Source organism: Schistocerca cancellata, chromosome 6 (assembly GCF_023864275.1).
Source record: "Schistocerca cancellata isolate TAMUIC-IGC-003103 chromosome 6, iqSchCanc2.1, whole genome shotgun sequence".
Taxonomy (NCBI): domain Eukaryota; kingdom Metazoa; phylum Arthropoda; class Insecta; order Orthoptera; family Acrididae; genus Schistocerca; species Schistocerca cancellata.
In genome coordinates this window covers 542,264,226-542,287,776 of record NC_064631.1, presented here as the reverse complement: position 1 = coordinate 542,287,776, position 23,551 = coordinate 542,264,226, and the positions used below count along the sequence as shown (strand labels likewise).

Sequence of the window (23,551 nt, the reverse complement as noted above, 5' to 3'; positions counted from 1 at the left end):
TTCTCTTCAATTAATCTAGTTCATATTTAATGGTGATAATGGTTTTCTATGCTACAGTTATAACATTGTGGCAATTAACTTAACTGTAGCCTGCTTCACGTAGGATGGTGCTTCCACGCACAGAGGCAGAGCGATAGGGAGGCGCTGAACAGACGAGGTTTGCGCATGCGTGGCGGCAGAGAGTGGTCAAACAGAGTCTGTATTTTTTATAACTGTGTTGCTGTGGACAACAATCAGGTTCATTTTCCTTCGGTACATCATGTTATATGTTAAAATCTATGAGAGAATAATACATTTTAAAACCAATTTCGATCATTTGTCTACATGAGGGAAATCTTACTTGTGAGCCTTGATGTTAAATCCACTGCTCCACAACAATTGTCTGTGTGATGTTGGGAGGCAAGAACAGCTGATCCAGCTTTGTTAAGCCGTCAGAAACAATTTTTCTCAAAATTACAATTACCTAATGACAAGATCATTGAAAATACACACATCAGAAAAGAGCTTTGCATCAACCTGGTTCCCAGAACTCCTGAAGGTAGACTGTGGATATTGTATCACAGACACAGTCCCTTTGACTGTTCAGAGATGTGACTAAACTTGTCCAATGAGGTAAACAACCATGCATGAGCAGTGCCTATTAGACGTAGGGGGTCCGACAGCAGGTCAGTTCCAGTCATTCCACCAGGAAGGGGGTACACTGCTCATGTTGTCTGTAGTTCAACCATGCCTGGACAGTGAATACTGCGGTTTGATCGCCAGGAAGGGCTCTCAACAAGGGAAGTGTCCAGGCGTCTCGGAGTGAACCTAAGCAATGTTGCTCAGACATGAAGTAGATACAGAGAGACAGGAGCTGTCAATGATATGCCTCACTCAGGCCACCCAAGAGCTACTACTGCAGTGGATGACCGCTACCTGCAGATTATGGCTTGGAGGAACCCTGACAGCAATGCCACCATGTTGAATAATACTTTTCGTACAGCCACGGGACGTCATGTTAAGACTCACACTGTGCGCAATAGGCTGCATGATGTGCAGCTTCACTCCCGATGTCCACGGCGAGGTCTATCTTTGCAACCACGACACCGTGCAGCGTGGTACAGATGGGCCCAACGACATGCCAAATGGACCGCTCAGTATTGACATCACGTTCTCTTCACCGATGAGTATCGCATATGCCTTCAACCAGACAATCGTTGGAGGTGTGTTTGGAGGCAAATCGGTCAGGCTGAACACCTTGGGCCGTGTCCCACATGAGTGACAGAAGTGAGCGACAGTGTGTGACAGCTTCAGGCGACAAAACACAACTGCAGGTGCAGTTACGGAAGTGTCCTATGTGAGCGACATCTGTGTCGCCGCCTGTCTCCCACTGCAACTGGCGACGTTTGAATTCAAATGTGTTTGAATCTTGTTGCTGCAGCATGCGTGACACAGAGTGACAACCACGTGTCTTCTTGGCAAAGCAGAGGAGTGGACGCGACGGCAGCTATGAATTACTTAACATCCGATTTTAAGAAAACTATTCGGTGAAAAAATTTGATTCTTCCGCAACCTATAGCTTGATATCCTTAAAGGATAAAAGTCAGAATTTATTTTCATTATTCGTCATAATTACTGTGCTGCACGAAATTTTTAAGAATTTGCAGAGGTAAAATCAAATTGTGTAGACTTTCGTATAGTTCATTTAAAGCCATACATTATTGTGTATGAAATGTAACCAGTATATCTAAATTGTATTTAAAATTGAGACATAAATGAGATCTCTCTTCATTCTTGAGATATTGGTTGTTATATCCACGGACGGGTCACTTGCGGCGCGTCCGAACCTTTCCTGTGCTTCAGGAATCAGGTGGTTGTAAAAATTGTCGTATCTCATAAAAGGTTCAAGGTATTGGAATGATGATTTTTGGAAATAACAGCACACAGAAAGGACTATTTTATCGAATGATTAACACTTGATATGTTTTTGTAAACGCGTGAGCAGAGTGAAAACAAGACTCCCTATAACTTACACCATGAGGTTTTGTCCAAATTTTCATAGGCAAACAAAGGGAGAGAAACAGGTAAATGGGGTATCAAAGCGACCAGGATGAGGTCTAGTTTGACATGAAAATATGTAACTGCTTGAAAGCAATCAGGGTAATGAACGAAAATTGAAATATTTCATGAAAAGCTGCTATAAATGAAGTGTCAAAAATTTCATCTTGTCAAGATCTAGCTATTTTGCACATAAAAAGATATATTGGTGTGGTATTTAAATGTCAAAAAGGCTTCCTTCAAATCAAGAAAGTTAGGACGGCAAACAAGGAGTCAGCAAGATCATGCTTTCTGAATAAAACTTGAAATTCAAAAATGGAAGATATCAGTCAAATATTATTTTAAACGATTTGTGTAAAAGAAATAAGTAGATCAGAGAAATGTTTTACGTGCCTTTGAATGATGCTCGAAATCATGAATAGAAAATAAGGTCCACCAAACGTTTCCCTAATATTTTTTATTTCATACTTTTAGATAAATCATTACACAAAATGCTCGACTTTCTTTTAAAAAAATTTGGAAGCTTTACTTTTATAGACTACTTCGAGTAATTGAAACGCTTGGCCTTAACACTGACTGCTGATGAATTACGTTTGCATCATCAAATATCTGTAAAATTTCATGGTTCATTGTAATTTATTAGGAGTTTAACGTGTGTGATATACTGGGATAGGTGTGAAGATCAAGTTCTTTGGCAATACCTTAAAAATATACTTAGCGCTACAGTGTAAACAGTATACATAAAACTTAGTATACAGAATCGTAACTGAGTCAGTAAAATTATAAAAATGGCCTGGAATCGAACCCAGGGATTTTCCAGACATGTAATTACGAAATGACTACGCTACCCCTACACCACAGCAAGCTATTACTCACTGAAATCAATGTGTGTGCATATTTAGCGTAGTTAGTCATGTAATAGTTATTCCTCCGCATTTATTGGCTGTTAAAAGTTCTTGATCATGTAAAACAAAAAAACAACATTCGTATAGAATTTATTGATGAGATAGTCGAATACTCCTCTGCTCATTCACGTGTATTCGAAGAATTTGTCTGGCGATCTTCGTAGTTGACGATACTTATGAAATTCTCCATGGAGATTCCTACCTTTGTAAATTTCATGCACAGCATTCCTTTTTGCTTTATTTTCTTAAGTAAACTTAATTCTGTAGCCTAACTGTCCAGCTACAGTATTCTACAGATTAAAGACACCGTTTTATAGAAACAACTGGTTGGCTCTAAGCAGCCATCTTGTAGCGCGACATGGTCGCTTGCACGCAGGACACCCAAGGTTGTCACCCGATGCTGCTGCTTGTCACTGGAGTGTTGCGTATCCAGAAGTCACTCGCTTCTGTCGCTCACATAGGACACGGCCTTAGACACATTGTCCAGTGAGTGCAGCAAGGTGGAGGTTCCCTGCTGTTTTGGGGTGGCATTATGTGGGGCCTATGTATGCCACTGGTGGTCGTGGAAGGTGCAGTAATGGCTGTGCTATACGTGAATGCCATCCTCTGACCGATAACACAACCATATCAGCAGAATATTGATGAGGCGTTCATCTTCATGGACGACAATTCGCACCCCCATCATGCACATCTTGTGAATGACTTCCTTCAGGATAACAACATTGCTCGACTATAGTGGCCAGCATGTTCTCCAGACATGAACCCTGTCGACGTGACCCACCAACCACTCTGAGGGAACTGCATTGAATCGCTGTTGAGGAGTGAGACAATCTGGACCAAAAGTGCCTTGATGAACTTGAGGTTAGTATGCCACGGCAACCGCCATTGAAGGTCTCGCTGTATGATGGTACAACATGCAATGTGTAGTTTTCATGAGTAATAAAAAGGACAGAAATGATGATTATGTTGATCTGTATTCCAATTTTCTGTACAGGTTCTGAAACTCTCAGAACAGAGGTGATGCAAAACTTTTTTTGGTGTGTGTTGTTGCAATAACTGCCATTTATTGTGATTTGGACTGTTTTATAAGGAAAAATCTAATATATAACAAACTAAACTTAAAACTCAAATCGAAATCATTATATTTGCTTGACAACTGCTTCTGCTCCATATAATTTTTTAAATTTGTATAATGCTCATATGTGGGAGTGTTTCACTGATGTCCAATGTAAATCACTATGTGTAAGAAAGAATTACTGGTAGCAAACACTAAGGCAAAAGACTATCATAAAAATTGTCAGTTTGTTATCATATTTTTCGGTGTCAATAGGCATTATGAGTTCAAACTAACTCATTCAACATTAACATGGGTGAACACATTTATGATCAATTGGACAAGCTACAACTTAGCCATCTTCTGTGAATAACTTGACAGAATGCTGACCAGTAACATCAAAAACCACTGATATCTCGACAGGCAGCTCTCCCTTTTATTTTAAGGCAGTTTCAAATTCATGCCATGAAAATGACAGGGGTTTGTGTGTAAAAATACTGGAAGTTTTTGGCAAATTTATCCAGCCTTATTCTCGCAAGTAATACAACAGGCTGGGAAAAGCTTAACTTCTCCTTGGGCAATGTGTTGAGCATTATAGTCTGAATACTTTACATGCTGCATATTCCTAATCAATAAAAGCTAGAAAATACTCATGTACAGTGTATGCAATTGATATGTCGACAAAAAATGTTTTTAAACCATGAATCTTTAAAACTAAGAAAGATCATTACCTTACTTTGTTTCAAAGTCTACAATGTAATGTCATCTGCTGTCTGAGTCCATGTCTGAACCATCTGATTGTAAGTTTAGGATTATACATTCAAGGCTTTTATGTGTCTTCTCCTCCCTATGAAAGTCATATTTTTGAAACTTTTCAGTGTGACAGACACAGTGTGCCCACATTGAAGAGAGATGCTGTCTGTTGCTTCATGTGCAAGGCTTTCAGTGTTTGTTACCTTGAATGTTTAATTTTTCCCCTACATAGCTTGTAACATATGCACAAATTAATTATATTGGATTATATTGACAGTAATATGTGGATAAATGCAAAACTGTGTGACCACATTCACATGCAAGAGTGTCACATTTGTATATTCTGTCATGTGACTTTTATAAATTAACAAGCTGCAGGAGTTTAGCACAAGTCTGTCTTATATTGTTTGGAATATTTTTATTTTTCAGCCAGAGCACAATATCCCCTTTCCTCGTGCTCATACTTGGTCATTTCTCTGTAACAGCTGAATGAGAACTGGTTGGTAATTACAATGACTGACTTCAAAGCTAGGTATTGCAAGAATAGTTCAGTGAATCACTTTTTGAAAGTGACAGCATTCATTTCCAAATGGTAGTTACTGCTGTTTTTCTTACACCTAAATACAAGTTTACTCTCAGGAACCAAACCAGAAGAGCCAGCGTGCAGAATAAGTATCCAACTGCCAGTACCATCACTCATTTTCCAGCAGGTATTCATGGAATGATCTGATTCACCCTGTTTCATCAGGGCAACACACTGAAGAGCTACTTCCTTCTGTTGCATCATGCATCTTCATAACGGACATGTTGGGTATTCCTTTATTATACACATTTCAAACACAGAGCACTTTAAAACATCATGCACAAGACCATCTATTTGTGTTACAGACTTCTTGCGGCTTTGATGATTTTCAGGCAACATGAAAACAAATTTTCCTGAGATTTCCACAGTGCTGACATTTTCCTTTGCTATTCTCAGGGCAGCTCTCTTGCCGACATGTGCTTTTGCAGTTTGTTTTTGAGTCTTCAAAATACCAAAAATAGCAGTATCACTTCCAGATTCACATTTGAAGAAGCTATAAATGCGGGATACAAACCACCTCAACTGCTTGTGAAGCATCTATATCTACATGACTATTCAGTAATTCACAATTAAGTGCCTGGCAGAGCCTTCATAGAACCACGTTGAAGCTATTTCTCTACCATTCCCCTCTCGAACAGCGCGCATGAAACACAAATGCTTTTATCTTTCCTTCTGAGCTCTAATTTCTGTTATTTTATTATGAAAAACATTCCTCCCTATGTAGGTGGGCGCGAACAAAGTATTTTCACACTCGGAAGAGAAAGTTGTTGACTGAAATTTCATGAGAAAATCTTGCCACAACAAAAAACGCCTTTGTTTTGATGATTGCCACCCCAATTTGCGTATCATATCCATGGCAGTCTGCCCCGCTGCACGAAAATACAAAACAAGCTGCCTTTCTTTGAACTTTTTCAATCAGTTCTATCTGCTGTGGATCCCGCACCTGACAGCAATACTCCATAAGAAGGCAGAAAAGCATAGTATAAGTAGTCTCTTTAGCAGACCTACTACATTTTCTAAGTGTTCTTCCAATTTATTGGTTTGCTTTCCATACAATGTTATCCATGAGATAGTCGAATTTAAAGTTATTCGTAATTGTAATCCCTAAGTATTTAGTTGAATTTACAGCCCTTAGAATCGTGTGTGTTATCCTGTAAACCGAATTAAGTGGATTCCTTTCAGTACTCATGTGAATGACTTCAGACTTTTCATTTTTTAGTATCAATTTCCACTTTTTTCACCATACAGGTATCTTGTCTAAGCTGTTTTCTAATTTGTTTTAATCTTGATGACTTTATAAGACAGTAAATCACAGTATCATCTGCAAACAGTCTAAGAGGACTGCTCAGATTGTCTCCTAAATTGTTTATTAGATCAGGAGTAGAACAGTGCCTACAACACTTCCTCACAAGCAACAGATATCACTTCTGTCATTTCTGTTTTACTCAATGATTTTCTTTCGATTACTACATACAGTGATCTTTCTGACAGAAAATCACGGAACCAGTTGCACAACTAAGACTATACTCCACAGGCATACAATTTAATTAAAGTTGCCTGTGAGAAACTTCATGTTTATTGTCATCACATGACATTTTCATTTGGAAATCACACCAAAACTTTTACAAATACACATTCACAGCTATACTGATACAAGAAAGTAAGATCGACATCTGAGTGAATAATTCGGTCGCTCTGTGAATGAAACTGCATTGTTGCAAAATTCAGCAACAGCATAGAACTTGGAAGAGTGATCCTGCAGTCTAGTTTGTAACTCATGGCTAGCTGCTCAGAAAGAGAATGAATCTTATTGGCTACTAGCAGTTTGTGGTGGGTGATGAGCAGAACGGCTGAAATAGGGCCTCCTTCCAACATGATGAGAACTATAAAAATATGAGACTTTGATTCGCTGGTGTTTTAAATCAACCATCATTTTCCATGCAGTCTGAAATTTGTATCTTTTATTCTGCTCATGAAAATACAATATTTGACCACAGCATGTACAGACATATACACTAATGAGCCTAAACTTCATTACCGCTGTCCACTGTGCAATTGAATGCCACCTGGCAGTGTTACATGTAATGTTTTAAGGAAAGTATATAAGCAGAGCAGAGACAAATGGGGAATCATTCTTGTGGTGATACAGGCTGCAAATGGCGAAATCCTTTGGCATAAGAAACTTTGACAATGTGCAGATTTTTATGGCACACCACCTGGAAATGAGCATCTTGGAAACAGTGAAGCTGGTTTGCATCTATTGAAAGCAGTTAAAAGGTGACGAAGCCATGTGTAGGTGACTAGATGTTGCAGGTTCTGACATCGCCATCTGATTAGCTCAGAATAATAATAATAATTTTTAGATTAGGAAATATTTAAGCTCTAGATTTTTCAGCTGATGCAATCAGAACAGCAAGTCGGTGAGTATCACTGAGAGAGAATTTTTTTAAGAAGCAATGGAGAAAATAGGCATTATTTTATAAAAGTACTTAACTTTCGTGACAGAATAATGAAGTACTGGATATTATGTGGAAGTTAATAACCAGATGACTAATTCCTTATGCTATTCTGCTTATTGTTTCCAGTAACATCAGTCAAAAATAGAACTTCATACAGTCTTCATTTCACTTTCAAATCCAAGACAATTCATATTACATTTTCAATGTTCAATATATGTTGTGTGCTGCCAAATGTAATATGGAACTTTCTACACCTACATCCAAGAATAACTGAGCTATGAGTAATTTAACACAGCTAACAACTTAACTCTACTGAACTGGGGGTCACAGCTGCTTGAAGCACTTGTTAAAATGTAACAACACACTTCTATAATTCTGTTGTTGAAACATGCACATAATTAAACTATTAACTAAAAGTTTTGGGTTTACAGAAATTTAGGTACAGTATTGAGTTTTACAGAAAGGAGAAATGTGGTTATGGGGGTGGAATTTTTTTAAAATCTGTTCTTCATATTTTTTAGAAAATTAAATTTGTATACTCCAAAATGAAAATAAAATATTTTGAATTTAACATCAGTTGTAAGTATGTACAACAAAATTTTAATAGTAGTTCTAAGATGTTAAGAGTATTTGCAGTTTTGAGTCAACTGCTACACTAGTCCATTGCATTCTAATATTCATGCCTCACATCACAGAGTGTGTGGTTTGGGAGCTTGTCCATATTTTTAAGGTGGGATAGGTGTCAATCTGTAGCTGAGTACAAAGCTGTTGCAGGCACAAGTGTTTTGCAGGACACCATTTAGTGCATATTCTTGAACATAAGGCTTTGCAGTAGATAGCTCCTACATGCTCCTGTTGTATCCTGCCTACTTGTCAAATATGGGGTGCCTAGGAAACCTGCTTTCTCGGATCGCTAGACAACAATTCAGGAAAATCATATTAATTAAGTTTATTACGAAAGGAAAGCATTACAATACTTAACTTTGTGAAGTATAAATGTGACGTGAGCAAAGGGTGATAGACAAACTAAGAATACTCTTCAGTATAGACGATGCTACATTGTAGAAGTGAAATGACTAGTCTTGATGCTATTCTTGAACTCGCTGCTGTAGATCTCGTAGAACTGGCTAGTCTTCAACTCGACTGCGGCCAGTCAGGTGCAGCACTTACATTCTCTTTGCGTAGAGGGTGCTGCCATCGTGTTGTCATCCTAAAGAGAGGTCGGTCCACGTGCAGTTGGCTGACATATTCTTCACAGCCCTCTCTGCTCTAACGTTCCCAACTGGTGTGCCGGTGCTTGACTTTATGCTGGAACAGTTCCCATGCTGATTCAACAACATTGTCATTATGATTGCAGTGGGCGTGGGATCACCAAGATTTGATCATGGATCAATGGAACTGAGTTGCCTGGACAGATGAATCACATTTATTGTTGTACCAGGTCAATAGTCGTGTCTGGATATGCTGTCATCCCAGGGAATGGCTGCTCGTAACATGCACCACATCACGAATACAGGGTGATGGTGACAGTGTTATCCTGTGGGGGATGTCCAACTTAGCATCCATCAGACCTGTGATATTAATCAAAGGCCCTATGACAATTGTGCACTACGTGAACATTATTGCGATTCACCTGCATTCCTTCATGTTTGTACTTCTGTGATGGCAGTGGCATCTTCTGGGGGATGACTAGCCTGTCATAAGGCTAAAAAATGCTAAAGTGTTTTGAGGAGCATGGTGGTGAATGGTTGGTGATGTTTTGGTCACCAAGTTCTCCTGGTCTGAACCCAATGGAACACATCTGAGACCAGCTGTGCACTCACAAACCACCAGTCCATAATTTAGCAGAATTTCATGACCTGTGCAAACCTACCAAGGACTTCTCAGATCTGTGCCATGCAGAATTACTGCTGTATTGCAAGGTGGACCACCTCACTATTAAGGAGGTGGGAATAATGTTCCGGACCGTCATCATGTACTGACAGTGTTTTGGAGCAATCAACAATGTTAATGTTTTGCTGGTGTTCTTCAAACAGAGATTAGCAGCATTTTCACCATAGATGACTTACGCTTTGACAAGAGTTACCATCTTCCCTGAAGTTTCACTGCTGCTCATAAAGAAATTTGAGGAATTGGATGACAGAATGCAGAGTACACTTTCACAGCTAATTTACACGTGCCGTTTTCAGTTCACAACGATTTTCTTACAGGCAGGCAACAACTTCACAGTGGCTTGACAATGAAGCTTCTATATGAAAATTCTGGGATAGAAACAATGGACAATAATGAGGAAAGGCAACCCCTCACCTATTACTGGCTGATGTGTGGTGAACAAACACATGTAACAGTGCAGAGACATTCTATCTTTCGAACTAACGCTATTTTTCTAGTTCAAGCAAAGAAATTTCTTATGTCTACAGTAAAGGTAAATGGTTTACAAAAGAATATAAATATGAATATGTCAAGTTGATACTAAACAATCAAAACTGAAAAAGTTGGAACAATTTAGCACGTTATGTATTAACACTTCGGGGACCAGCAGCTTAGAACAATATCAGCCCTAGGAAACTCACCATTTATCTCATTATTTAAAGCATTATTGCCACATATGAATGAATTTCACAATGCAGAATCCAGGATGGAATGTAACAATATTATGAAAAGTATAGTTGCTACTCAACATGCTGAGTCGCAAATAGGCACAATAAAAAGACTGTTAGAAAATGAGCTTTTGGCCAACAAGGCTACCATCAGAGACACGCAAGACTGCAGTCTCTGGCTGCTGAGGCCACACTGTGAGCAGATGTGTGTGACTGGAGATGCAGTTGCGTGGTGGGGGTAAGGAGTAGGGTGGGATGGGTGGAGAGAGGGTAGGGCAGCTAGGTGGAGTCGAGAGGTTAGACGGTGGGGGGTAGCAGAAAAGGCACCATCCTATGCCAACTTCTTGCTAAACACATAGAATCTCAGACCCCTCACTTGGTTCAGATTCATTGATGACATCATCTTGATCTGGATCGAGAGAGAGCACACCCTATCTATATTCGTCCAGAACCTTGACACCTTCTCCCTCATTCAGTTTACCTAGTCCTACTCAACTCAACAAGCCACCTTCCTCAGTGTTGACCTCCACTCTAAAGATGGCTACATCAGTACCCCTGTCCGTATCAGACTTACCAACCACCAGTAATACTTCCAATTCGACAGCTGCCACCCATTCCATACCAAGAAGTCCCTTCTATACAGCCAAGCCATCTGTGACTATTGCATCTGTAGTAACAAGCAGTCCCTCTCAAAATACACCGAGGGTCTCACTGAGGCCTCAACAGACTTCCAACCTTCTACAAAAACAGGTCTTCCATGCCTTATCTCTCCAGTCTCCCACCACCTCCCAGAGTCCCACCGTCTGGCCACAGTGGAGCATTCCCCTCATGACTTAGTACCACTCAGTACTGAAGCAACTGAAACAAATTCTCTATCAGGTTTCTGACTACCTCTCATTGTGCCCAGAAATAAGGAATGTCCTACCCACTATCCTTCCCACCCCTCCCACAGTGGGATTCCACCCACCAGACCTACACGATATCCTCATCCATCCCCATACAACTCCTGCTCCCAACCCCTTGCTTCATGTCTCATATCCTTCACCACCTACTCCAGTCCAGTCCAGTCATAAGCATCACCTATCCCATCAAAGGCAGGGCTACCTGTGAAACCAGTCACGTGACCTAAAGATAAGCTGCAACCACTGTGCTGCATTCAACTTGGGCATGACAACTAATGAACTGTCTGTCCGCATGAATCGGCACTGACAAACTGTGGCCAAGAAATGGCTGGACCACCCATTCCTGAGTATGTCTCCCAACACAACGTTCTCTATTTCAGTGACTGCTTCACAACCTGTGTCATCTGGATCCTACCCACCAACACTAGCTTTTCTGAACTGCCCATGTGGGAATTCCCCCTGCAATATAATCCTACATTTCCATAACCCTCCTGGCCTCGGCCTTCGTTTCTCTTTGTCCTTATCCTCTCGCCTCTTTCCGGTTCCCAATCTAGCACTACATAGTCCTCGATTTCACCAATGCAACAATAATCTTTTTACTTCTCTCTATTTCAGCTACCCCCCCCCCCCCCCTGCCTCCCACTTCCTTCTAACCTCCTGACTGCACCTAACTGCCCTACCCTCTCTCCACCTCGTCCCTGTATACTCCCATGGCAAAGAGAGAAGATGAAGCGGTAGCCCATCATAGAGCCTATGCCTACCATCATGTATTTTTTGACTTTCAGTTGTTAAAAAACAGAGGATTTTTTCTGGCACCAGTAGGAGGAAGAAAGCATTCGCGCTCCGCTAGTGAACGAGTGAGAAGCACGCCATTTTTAGCGAGTAGTTGTAGACTGCCATTTTGGGGTCACTATGAATAAGTGAGGAGTATGTATTTCATATGTGCACCGTTTAGAAAAATACAGTAGTGTTTTATTAGCAGAAAGGTCGTGTGAGTTGTTATTTCAAATAGTACAATAATTACAAGAACTGAAGCTCACCTGTGTACTTTGGAAAATTACGAAGATCCGAAAAGCTTAATGGGAACATGGTCAAGACTTCAAAGGTGAACACAGTGACCAAACGAAGCATTATAAAGAATGATAAGCACAAATCTACAGCGCAGAAAGAAACTACTTCGGCCTGCAAAATAATATCAACTAATATGAACTTATTTCCAGGCATAGCTCAGCTTATTGTGCTTGTCATTCATGCCGAAAAATTAACCTCATTAATTCAATACATTTTAAAAAGCCACGCATTTCAACATTTTATCATCATCTATATCATCTCCTCTATATGGCAACTAGCAACTATCCTTTTCATAATACTGAAATATGAATGAATTGTACATAACATATCTGACTGAGAACATTACCCACCAGTACTTGTATAAGTTTATACTGTACTGATAAGCTGTTCCAATAATGGCTGAAATATAAAAAAAAAAAAAAAAAAAAAAAAAAAAAAAAAAAAAAAAAAAAAAAAAAGTTGTGGGAGGCAGTGAGTTAGTGATTGTCTACACACTGATGTGAGAAAATCTGATTTATTAGAAGCTGACAAAGAGATGTGTTAATAGACTTAGCTTGATGTGTATTATTTCACTTGATAACATGGCAGAAAAATCTTTTATTGTTTGAGTGTTGTCAGAGTATGAATTTCTCTCTCTTAAATCTTTGTATGTCCCTCCTTGTAGTAGATGGTCACATGGACTTCAGCTGTTCAGAATGAAATGAAAATTAAAACACCTTATCAATCTCTTTTGCATTTAATTAATTTATGCAACCAATTTTGGTGCTCGTTATGTCATCTTAAGGCTCCTGGGGGGGAATAAATAAATAAATAAACAAACAATCCAGACAAGATTACAGACATACTAGTAAAAGGATGATACAAAAATTGAGAGCAATAATATCCAAGCCAATTTACAGTAAATATTTGTCAACAGCCAAATTGTGCAGGATGTTACATCAATATTAGTGAAAAAAACTAAAATTTAAAACTGAGGTAACTCACCGAAACGAATTACCACTATGCAAACATACAAATATAATATGAAATCTAGAAGAGTCCAGTAATTTGATAATCTGTCTGTAAATAGGTGACTTAACAGGCGGGACAGCCAATAAATAATGCAACACATTTTTTTCTGAATTTTATTCAGGATTCCAGTACACCATACCTCACTCGTTTGGCTACAAAACCCTGTTTTTCCGCCTAATCTCCGTTCCATGCGACAGCCATACACTGCCTTACTGGGAGGGCCTGTATTCTCACATAATACCACTCTACTGGTCAACATTGGAGCCAACATCTTGCCACATTGGTAACCTCAACATACTTCGTCCCACAGAGTGTGTCCTTCATTGGGCCAAACAGATGGAAATCAGAAGGTGCAGGAACTGGGCTGTAGGTGGATGAGTGAGAATAGTCCAGTGAAATTTTGTGAGCTCCTCCTGGATGCACTGACTTGTATGAGACTTTGTGTTGTCATGGAGAAAGAGAAGTTTGTTTGCGTCTTTGTGACAATGAACACATTGAAGTTCCAACATTGCAGGAGTCACAGCTGTTTGCAGCTGTCAGGCACACGGGAGATCGGACAGGTTTGTGTGACTTTGTTGCAGTGATGACAAACACCTTGCCCAACAACTCACCACGCTTCTGTTCACTCCCAGGTCTCCCTAGACAACCTGCAAGTGCCTATGAATATCTGTTATGCTATGGTTTTCTGCCATAAGAAACTCAATGATGGCTCGTGGTTGGGATGCATCTCCATTACAGATGCCATTTTGAAGGCTCCATAGTGTGCCACCGCATATTGAAACTTCATGAGACTATGGGGGCTGAAGTGGGAATATTGCACATTTCCCAACAACAAATACCACATTTTTTGGACCAAAATATGCCAATATAAAAAATAGGTGGCATTACTTATTGAATGTCCCTTGATTGCAGATTCCTGAAGTAAGCCTAGAAATAAATAAAATGATACATAGATTAAATGAAAAAGACATGGCTGCAGGTGTTTTAGTTTTTATTTCATATCTCTGTTAATGTCCATTTAAATAATAGCATGCAGTAGACATGAAAACTAAATTTAGGATTCCTTTTAACAAATACAGCCCTGGAGTGTGAAAGTTTGTAGTTTATTATTTATGTTCCCTAATTGAAAGTGTGTCTTGTCTTAGCCATTATTCTATTTATTTTTAAAACCCTTCTTCTTCGCCATCAGTAATCACTGCAAAAATTTGCATTAGACAGGGCTTCTATTGAATCCTTTAGCTGTTTACATTCATGTACTAAGAGATTTAATATTTGTGATGGTACAAACTTGTATTACAAAGAACAACTAAATTGGTCAAATACTCCAAGATTATTTTAGATGATGAAAGTGAAAGACAAAACACTGTGTTCAGTGCACATTGTGTTGCTTGAAGTTTTAGGACAAATATTGATCTCAAGATCCCATAATGCCTGCAGTTAATTTTATTTATCTATCCACTTTTTTCCATTGAAATGCAAATATAGTATCCATAGCGTGGTTAGGAAACATTATTATTAATTGGGTGTATTGATATCATCCTCTAGCCTAACTTTTGTTTCCTCTCCAGTGTTTTGTCTTCTATCACAATATATTTATACAATTTTCAGGTTCTGAACCAGACACAGGATCACAGGCAACGAGTGTTAGTAGGTGTGGCTCGAGAATTAAACAACTGGATGGTAATGGTACGCAAGATGAAAGCTATCTACCATACTCTGAATAGTTTCAATATGGATGTAACAAACAAGTGTCTTATTGCGGAGTGCTGGGTACCTGTGAGTGACCTCCCGAAGCTGAGAAAAGCACTTCAAGACGGTTCAGTAAGTACTGAAATGTTACACACTGTTACGAAGTAATATATGTAGTGCTATAAAGCCCTCTTGTATGACAGCTTATATGAGATGTTTCCTGGTGTTACAGACTGCAGTCATAGAATACTTGTTGTTGTTGTTGTTGTTGTTGTTGTGGTCTGCAGTCCTGAGACTGGTTTGATGCAGCTCTCCATGCTACTCTATCCTGTGCAAGCTTCTTCATCTCCCAGTACCTACTGCAACCTACATCCTTCTGAATCTGTTTAGTGTATTCATCTCTTGGTCTCCCTCGACGATTTTTACCCTCCATGGTGCCCCCCCCAATACTAAATTGGTGATCCCTTGATGCCTCAGAACATGTCCTACCAACCGATCTTTTCTTCTAGTTAAGTTGTGCCACAAACTTCTCTTCTCCCCAATCCTATTCAATACCTCCTCATTAGTTATAAGATCTACCCATCTAATCTTCAGCATTCTCCTGTAGCACCACATTTCGAAAGCTTCTATTCTCTTCTTGTCCAAACTAGTTATTGTCCATGTTTCACTTCCATACATGGCTACACTCCATACAAATACTTTCAGAAACGACTTCCTGACACCTAAATCAATACTCGATGTTAACAAATTTCTCTTCTTCAGAAACGCTTTCCTTGCCATTGCCAGTCTACATTTTATATCCTCTCTACTTCGACCATTATCAGTTATTTTGCTCCCCAAATAGCAAAACTCCTTTACTACTTTAAGTGTCTCATTTCCTAATCTAATTCCCTCAGCATCACCCGACTTAATTCGACTACATTCCATTATCCTCGTTTTGCTTTTGTTGATGTTCATCTTATACCCTCCTTTCATCACACTGTCCATTCTGTTCAACTGCTGTCTATTGGGACTCTTTCACATGGGAGGACATACGTCAAGACACAGTGAGCTGAAGCAATTTGCTTTACATTGAACCTTATGCATATAGACGTCACTGTGGGAGATGTTGCAGATGTGTTGAAAAATTGCCGGCCGGTGTGGCTGTGCGGTTCTAGACGCTACAGTCTGGAACCGTGTGACCGCTACGGTCGCAGGTTCGAATCCTGCCTCGGGCATGGATGTGTGTGATATCCTTAGGTTAGTTAGGTTTAAGTAGTTCTAAGTTCTAGGGGACTGATGACCACAGATGTTAAGTCCCATAGTGCTCAGAGCCATTTTGTTGAAAAATTGCTAGGCCACTAGCAACACCTAAAGGCAAGTGACTGTAGCAATACAAATCGAATACCATGTTAATGACTGCAGATGAGCAGAGCAGTTTGTCAAGTGGAATCTGGAGATAGGATTGGCCATACCAAATTTGGGAAAGGAGACAGAAGTTCATCTGGGCAAGGGACTTCGTATGAAGCCACCACAGACTGAGTGTTCATCGTTGATTTGAAATTGCTGCAGAGGTGACGTTTGCCATTAGGTTTCTTTATTGTGATTAGAGGCATACATCTACATCTACATCTACAAACTAACTCTGCAGGCCACCATATTGTGCATGGCAAAGGGTACCTTGCACCATTAACTAGTCATTCCATTTCCTGTACCATACACAGATGAAGTGAGGGAAAAATGTCATTATATGTGCTTCCATCAAGTCCTAATTTCACGGGAAACAGTAACAAATCTTGCTGCCATGATCCCTATGCAAAACGTATGTTAGCAGTAGAATTATTCTGCAGTCAGCTGTAGATGCCATTTCTCTGAATTTTCTCAGTAGTGTTTCATGAAAACTGTTTCATCTTCCCTCTAGGGCTTCCCATTTGATTTCATGAAGAAGCTCCATAATACTTGTATGTTGATAGAACCATCAGTAACAAATCCAGCGCACACTTCTGAATTGCTTTCTTTAATTCACCCTGGTGGGGATGCCAAACACTTCAGTGATAATCAAGAAAGGGTGTTCTGTAGATGGTTTTCTTTATAAATGAGCCACACTTTGCAAAATTCCCCCTTTCCCATGGTACTAAACCTCTGTACGAATTTCTCAGTCCAGCCATGGTTCTACAGCAGAAATTGGCATAGATGATGATCAGTGCAGCTGGTCATTCCTTCCCTTATGAGACTGCAAAAGTTAAATTAACCATTTCCTAGATCAAGTATTGAATTGAAGCTTTAGAGCTCTTCCCTACTTGTTCTGTGCAAGTTTCTCACTGAATCAGTCCTTTGAAGCAGTTCTTGTAGCACAGTTTGATTCTTTCAAAGATGCAAACAGGCTTCCTATGTGGCTCTAAGTGGAGGTGTGGGTAGCTAACCTACTTTAAATTAATCCCAGGATGCCATTACAATACATTTATTGACAAAGAACTTAAAAGAGTTAACAACCACTCTGCTAACCAGATATAACATTAAATTCTCATAAAAGTGAGAGTATGGACTGCACGGAGATGAGGTCTGGATTGCATACTAATGCCAGTTGACTGGCTTGGGATGCAACAGAAATCTTTATTCCACGTCATATAACTTTGGAACTATTTGGACATTTTCAAGAAATTAATTATTATCATTTATATTCTGATATAAGTACTTCAGTGCATTTTGGTATGATAGTAGCAAAGCCTTAATAATGCGTAGGCTCCCGTTAGCATTTAATCTGCTGAATGTGGCTTTTAATAATTAATATTATAGCAAAAAGTCTTATCTTCATGGCTAAATGTTGGTAGCTCCCCAGCATTCAGAATCTCTGAGAAGGATTCATTGTCCTGTCTTATTCATTGTTCCTCGTACCACTGATCGTCTTCAGTGCTATATGGTGTAACGAATACCAATGTCCATGCTCCATGTTTGGGAATGTCTTGTTACTCATAGCTGTAACATTCTACAGTGCTGCTAAAGAAAGCCAGTTACAAATATTTTATGTTGTTAACCGCAGTGTCCCAATATAGTGTTAAAACAGCAAATAAAATTGTTGTCCAAACAAATGGAATGTCACAACTTTCTCGAAGTTCTTGCTGTAAGCCAAAGCTGATCATTCACCTTCCCTTTTACCAGTCTTACATGCTCATTCCATTTCAGATCGCTTTGCAACATTACATCTCAATATGTAATAAACATATCTGTGTCAGGCAATACACCACTAATATAGCATTCAAACATTACAGGATTGTTTTTCCTACACATCTGCATTAACTTACATTTTTTCTGCATTTATAGCAAGCTACCATTCATTACAACAGACAGAAAGTCTGTCTAAGTCACCTTTTATGCTCCTACAGTCGCTTGGGAACATTTTCCCTTGCATCATAGACTGCTTTTCACCTATTTTTCAGATCATTTATGTATATAGAAAACAAAAGTGATCCGATTATATTTCCTTGGGGCATTTCTCATGGTAACCTTGTCTTTGATGAACACTCATCTTCCATGATAACCCACTGGAATTTATTGTCTTCAAGCCACTTACATATCTGGAATCCTAATGTCAGACCTTTGTAAAATGTCTATGTTGGGCCATCATGTCATATAGGAATATGGAATCTGCCTGTTGCTCTTTGTCCATGGTTCGCAGGACATCATGAGAGAAATGAGCAGGCCGAGATTTGCACAAGTGATGATTTCTAATTCCACACTGATTTGTGGACAGAAGCTTTTCTATCTCAAGGAAGTTTATTGTATCTGAACTTTAGAATATGTTCAGGAATTCTGCAGTGAACTGATGTTAATGACACAGGTATGTAATTTTGCACATCTGTTCTTTTGCCGTTCTTACATACATTAACTGAATGAGAAAGTTGTATGAATCTGTTGCCATTCAAGACAATCAAGTTCTTGTTTGAGGGGCTCACAGATAGCAGCAGGAATAGGGCTGCATGATAGAACTTGGGTGTTGCCATAGATCTATGTGTTATTTGTACAGTGTAGCATAGTCCTTTGCACAACAAAGTCAAGCATTGAAGAGAGAAAAAAGTCATCGTATTACTCCTGTAAAGTGTCTGATGGAATGCAGTGTGAAATATTATGGACTTTGTTGTCAGTCAGGATACCAGAGGCTTCAAAAGTGTCTAAGCCAAAAATATTCTGTGCTCAGGCAGAAGAAGCAACCAAGAAGGAAAGAGACTTTGACATTGGACAGATTTGCAACGTCCCTTGACTGGGGTATTTTACTCACTACAACAATGACAATGCTGTGCAGTAGGTTCGATGAATGGCAGTCCCTAATTGTTGTATGTAAGCTCACTTATTATTGAGACACTAGCACTCGTATTGAGCTGAAATTGATTTGGAGTCCTATTAATGGTAACCTGGAGGAGTATATGCTTAGGTTTTTCCGTGAATAGTTGGTACCAATACACCACCTTCCCATAGTCTGCTACTAGTGTCACTTGATATGGTTTGGGGGTGATGGTCAGTGCACTACTCCAGCCATTGTCAACTTTCTCAACCTTGGAGCTGATACTTCTTTTGCAAGTAGCTCCTGATTGGTGTCCTAGTGACAGGAAGCAGAGCTTTGATTTTCTTCTTACTGTGAATGTATCAAACTGCATGAATACCTTATTCAGATGTTTATGCTGCAATATTCACGACTGTTCCTACGGGGTGAGAGTTGGCTATGGCAGCGGCAACAATGGCTGTGTTGGTGCCCAAGTTTTGTGACAGCAAATGTCAGCTGTGTTTTGGTTTTGCCTTTGTGATCATATTGCTTGCCCCAGAAATGGCACTGAGCACAAAAAATGCTCAATGAAATGACAATGGCTGCATGGAAAATCCTCTTCATCATACTGTGGAGGAAATGAATCTCACAATGAAGTATGTACTCTCCATGCAGAAAAGTCTCTTTTTAACAGAACACTGTGCTATATCACTCTCCACTCATGAACTCAATGAATTCCAGCCATACAAGGAATTGAGTGGGTAGGAATCACTGTCTGAAGACTGGTACATCAGCTTCGATCCCAGACGCAGATGAAACAGCATTTTTTAAAAGTAATCAGTCTTCTGACTGGTTTGATGTGGCCCGCCACAAACTTCTCTCCTGTGCCAACATCTTCATCTCAGACTAGCACTTGCAACCTACACCCACAATCACTTGCTGGATGTATTCTAGTCTCTCTCTTCCTCTACAACTCTTCTACAGCTGTAATATCATGAAAGTTATTCCCTGATGTCATCTACATCTACATCTGTGCGATTACTCTGCTATTAACAGTAAAGTGACTGGCAGAGGGTTCAATGAACCACCTTCAAGCTGTCTCTCTACTGTTTGACTCTTGAACAGTGCACGGGAAATACGAGCACTTAAATTTTTCTGTGCAAGCCCTGATTTATCTTATTTTATCATGATGATCATTTCTCCCTATGTAGGTGCGTGCCAAGAGAATGTTTTCACAGTCAGAGGAGAAAACTGGTGATTGAAATTTCATGAGAAGATCCTATCGCAAGGAAACGCCTTTGTTTTAATGACTGCCACTCCAATTCACATGTCATATCTGTGGCACTATCCCCCCTATTTTGCAATAATACAAAACGAGCTGCCCTTCTTTGAACTTTTTTGATGTCATCCGTCATTCCCACCTGATGCGGATCCCATATCGCACAGCAATAATCCACAACTGAGATGATATTCCATAGGCACACATTTTGGTTAGAAGACGCTTTTCAGGAACAGTGTCGAAAGCCTTCTGGAAATCTAAAAATATGGAATCAATTTGACATTCCCTGTCAATGGCACTCATTACTTCATGAGTATAAAGAGCTATCTGTGTTTCGCAAGAACAATATTTTCTGAATCTGTGCTGACTATGTGTCAATAACCACTTTCGACAAAGCTTAGGTATCAGAGTAATGAGGGAATTAGTATATTTCATCAAAATATACAAGGTATTAGAGATAAAGTTAGTGAACTGCTTATAGATGTTGACTCTGAAATCATTGGTATATCTGAACACTTCTTAAATAAGGATATAATTCAGAGGCTTCCTTTACCAGGATACAGGTTGGCTGGCAGCTTTTCTAGGACCTCTTTGCGGTGTGGGGGAGTAGCCATGTATGTGGAAAAACGGCATCCCATTTGAGTCAATTGATATTTTGAAGTACTGCACTGAAAAGGTGTTTGAATGTTGTGCAGGTGTGGTTAAATTTAGTGGAGCTAAGCTTCTAACTGTTGTTATTTATAGATCCCCAGACACCGATTTCACAATTTTTTGCTAAAGCTAGAGGAGGTTCTTGGTTCACTTTATAGGAAATACAAAAAGTTAGTTATATGTGGTGACTTCAATATTAATTGTATAAGTGATTGTGCAAGGAAAAGGATGCTGGTAGACCTCCTTAATTCATACAATGTTATGCAAACCGTATTCTTTCCAACGAGAGTATAAGGGAACAGTAGAACAACCATAGACAACATTTTTGTTCATTCCTCATTACTAGAAGGGCATTCTGTTAGCAAAAAGGTGAATGGCCTTTCAGATCATGATGCACAAATTTTAACTCTAAAATATTTTTGTGCTGCAACACATGTTAAATATAGTTATCAACTGTTTAGGAAAGCTGATCCAGTTGCTTTAGAGACCTTTGTAAACCTTATCAAGGAACAAGAGTGGCAAGATGTTTATAGTGCTGATACAATAGATGATAAATATAATGCTTTCCTCAAGACTTTTCTCATGCTCTTTGAAAGTTGCTTTCCGTTAGAACATTCAAAATAGGGTACTAGCACTAACAGACAGCCTGGGTGGCTGACTAGAGGGGTAAGAATATCTTGTAGAACAAAGTGGCAATTATATCAAAACGTTAGAAACAGTCAAAATCTAAATGCAGCAGCCCATTACAAACAGTATTGTAAGGTGCTTAAAAATGTTATTAGGAAGGCAAAAAGTATGTGGTATGCAGATAGAATAGCTAAGTCTCAGGATAAAGGAAGTGGCTGGTCTGCAGAGACAGGTAGAGGATATAGAATCAGTGTGTAGTTGGAATGTCCGTGTTGCTGATAAGTTGCATATATGTACAGTATTTAATAATCACTTTCTGAATATAGCAGGTGAACTAAATAGAAACCTAGTCCCAACAGGGAATCATAAAGCGCTCTTAGAAAAAAGTGTTTCGAGACTGTTACCTGAAATGCTCCTCCATGATACTAACAAGAGGGAGATTGAGTTAATAATTAAATCACTAAAGATCAAGAACTCTCATGGATATGACAGGGTATCTAGCAGAATACTGAAGTATTGTTCTATGTATGTTAGCCCAGTACTTAGCCATATCTGTAACTTTTCCTTTAGGAGCGGTCGGTTTCCTGACCGATTAAAGTACTCGGTAGCAAAGCCACTTTATAAAAAGGGAGACAGGGATAATGTTGACAATTTTAGACCTATTTCTATGCCATCAGTGTTTGCTAAAGTTATCGAGAAGGTTGTATATACAAGGTTACTGGAGCATTTAAATTCACATAATTTGCGATCAAATGTACAGTTTGGTTTTAGAAATGGTTTAACAACTGAAAATGCTATATTCTCTTTTCTCTGTGAGGTTTTGGACGGATTAAATAAAAGGTTGCAAATGCCAGGTGTTTTCTTTGATTTAACAAAGGCTTTTGACTGTGTTGACCACAAAATATTACCCCAGAAGTTGGACCATTATGGAGTAAGGGGAGTAGTTTACAATTGGTTCGCCTCTTACTTTAAGAACAGAAAGCAGAAGGTAATTCTCCGCAATATTGAGAGTGGTAGTGATGTTCAGTCCCAATGGGGCACTGTTAAGTGGGGCGTTTCCCAAGGGTTGGTGCTGGGGCCACTGCTGTTTCTTATTTATATAAATGACATGCCTTCTAGTATTATAGATGATTCAAAAATATTTCTGTTTGCTGATGACACCAGCTTGGTAGTGTAAGATCTTGTGTGTAATATTGAGACAGTATCAAATAATGTAGTTCATGAAATAAGATTATGGCTTGTGGAAAATAATTTGATGCTAAATCACAGTAAGACTCAGTTTTTACAGTTTCTAACTCACAATTCAACAAGAACCGATATTTTGATGAGACAGAATGGTCATATTATAAGTGAGACGGTCCAGTTCAAGTTCCTAGGCGTTCAGATAGATAGTAAGCTGTTGTGGAAAGCCCATGTTCAGGATCTTGTTCAGAAACTAAATGCTGCATTATTTACCATTAGAACGGTATCTGAAATAAGTAACAGTTCAACACGAAAAGTAGTCTACTTCGCATAATTTCATACGCTTATGTCGTGTGGTATTATTTTTTGGGGTAATTCTCCTGATTCAAAAAGGGTATTTTTGGCTCAAAAATTGGCTGTTCGAGCTATATGTGGTGTAAATTCGAGAACCTCTTGTCAACCCCTATTCGATAGTCTGGGAATTCTGACATTGCCTTCACAGTGTATATTT

The 23,551-nt window shown here is 39.3% G+C and overlaps 1 protein-coding gene across 2 annotated transcripts in view; it reads left to right on the top strand.

Annotated features, from left to right (window-relative positions):
- The window catches only part of LOC126190883 (V-type proton ATPase 116 kDa subunit a 1), a 704,052-nt gene that overhangs the window by 594,178 nt on the left and 86,323 nt on the right, over positions 1-23,551 (top strand). For both annotated transcript variants that reach the window (XM_049931488.1, XM_049931487.1), the window contains exon 9: positions 14,984-15,196. In XM_049931488.1, coding sequence (XP_049787445.1) covers positions 14,984-15,196 — 213 coding nt within the window. The remainder of the gene's footprint in view (positions 1-14,983; positions 15,197-23,551) is intronic.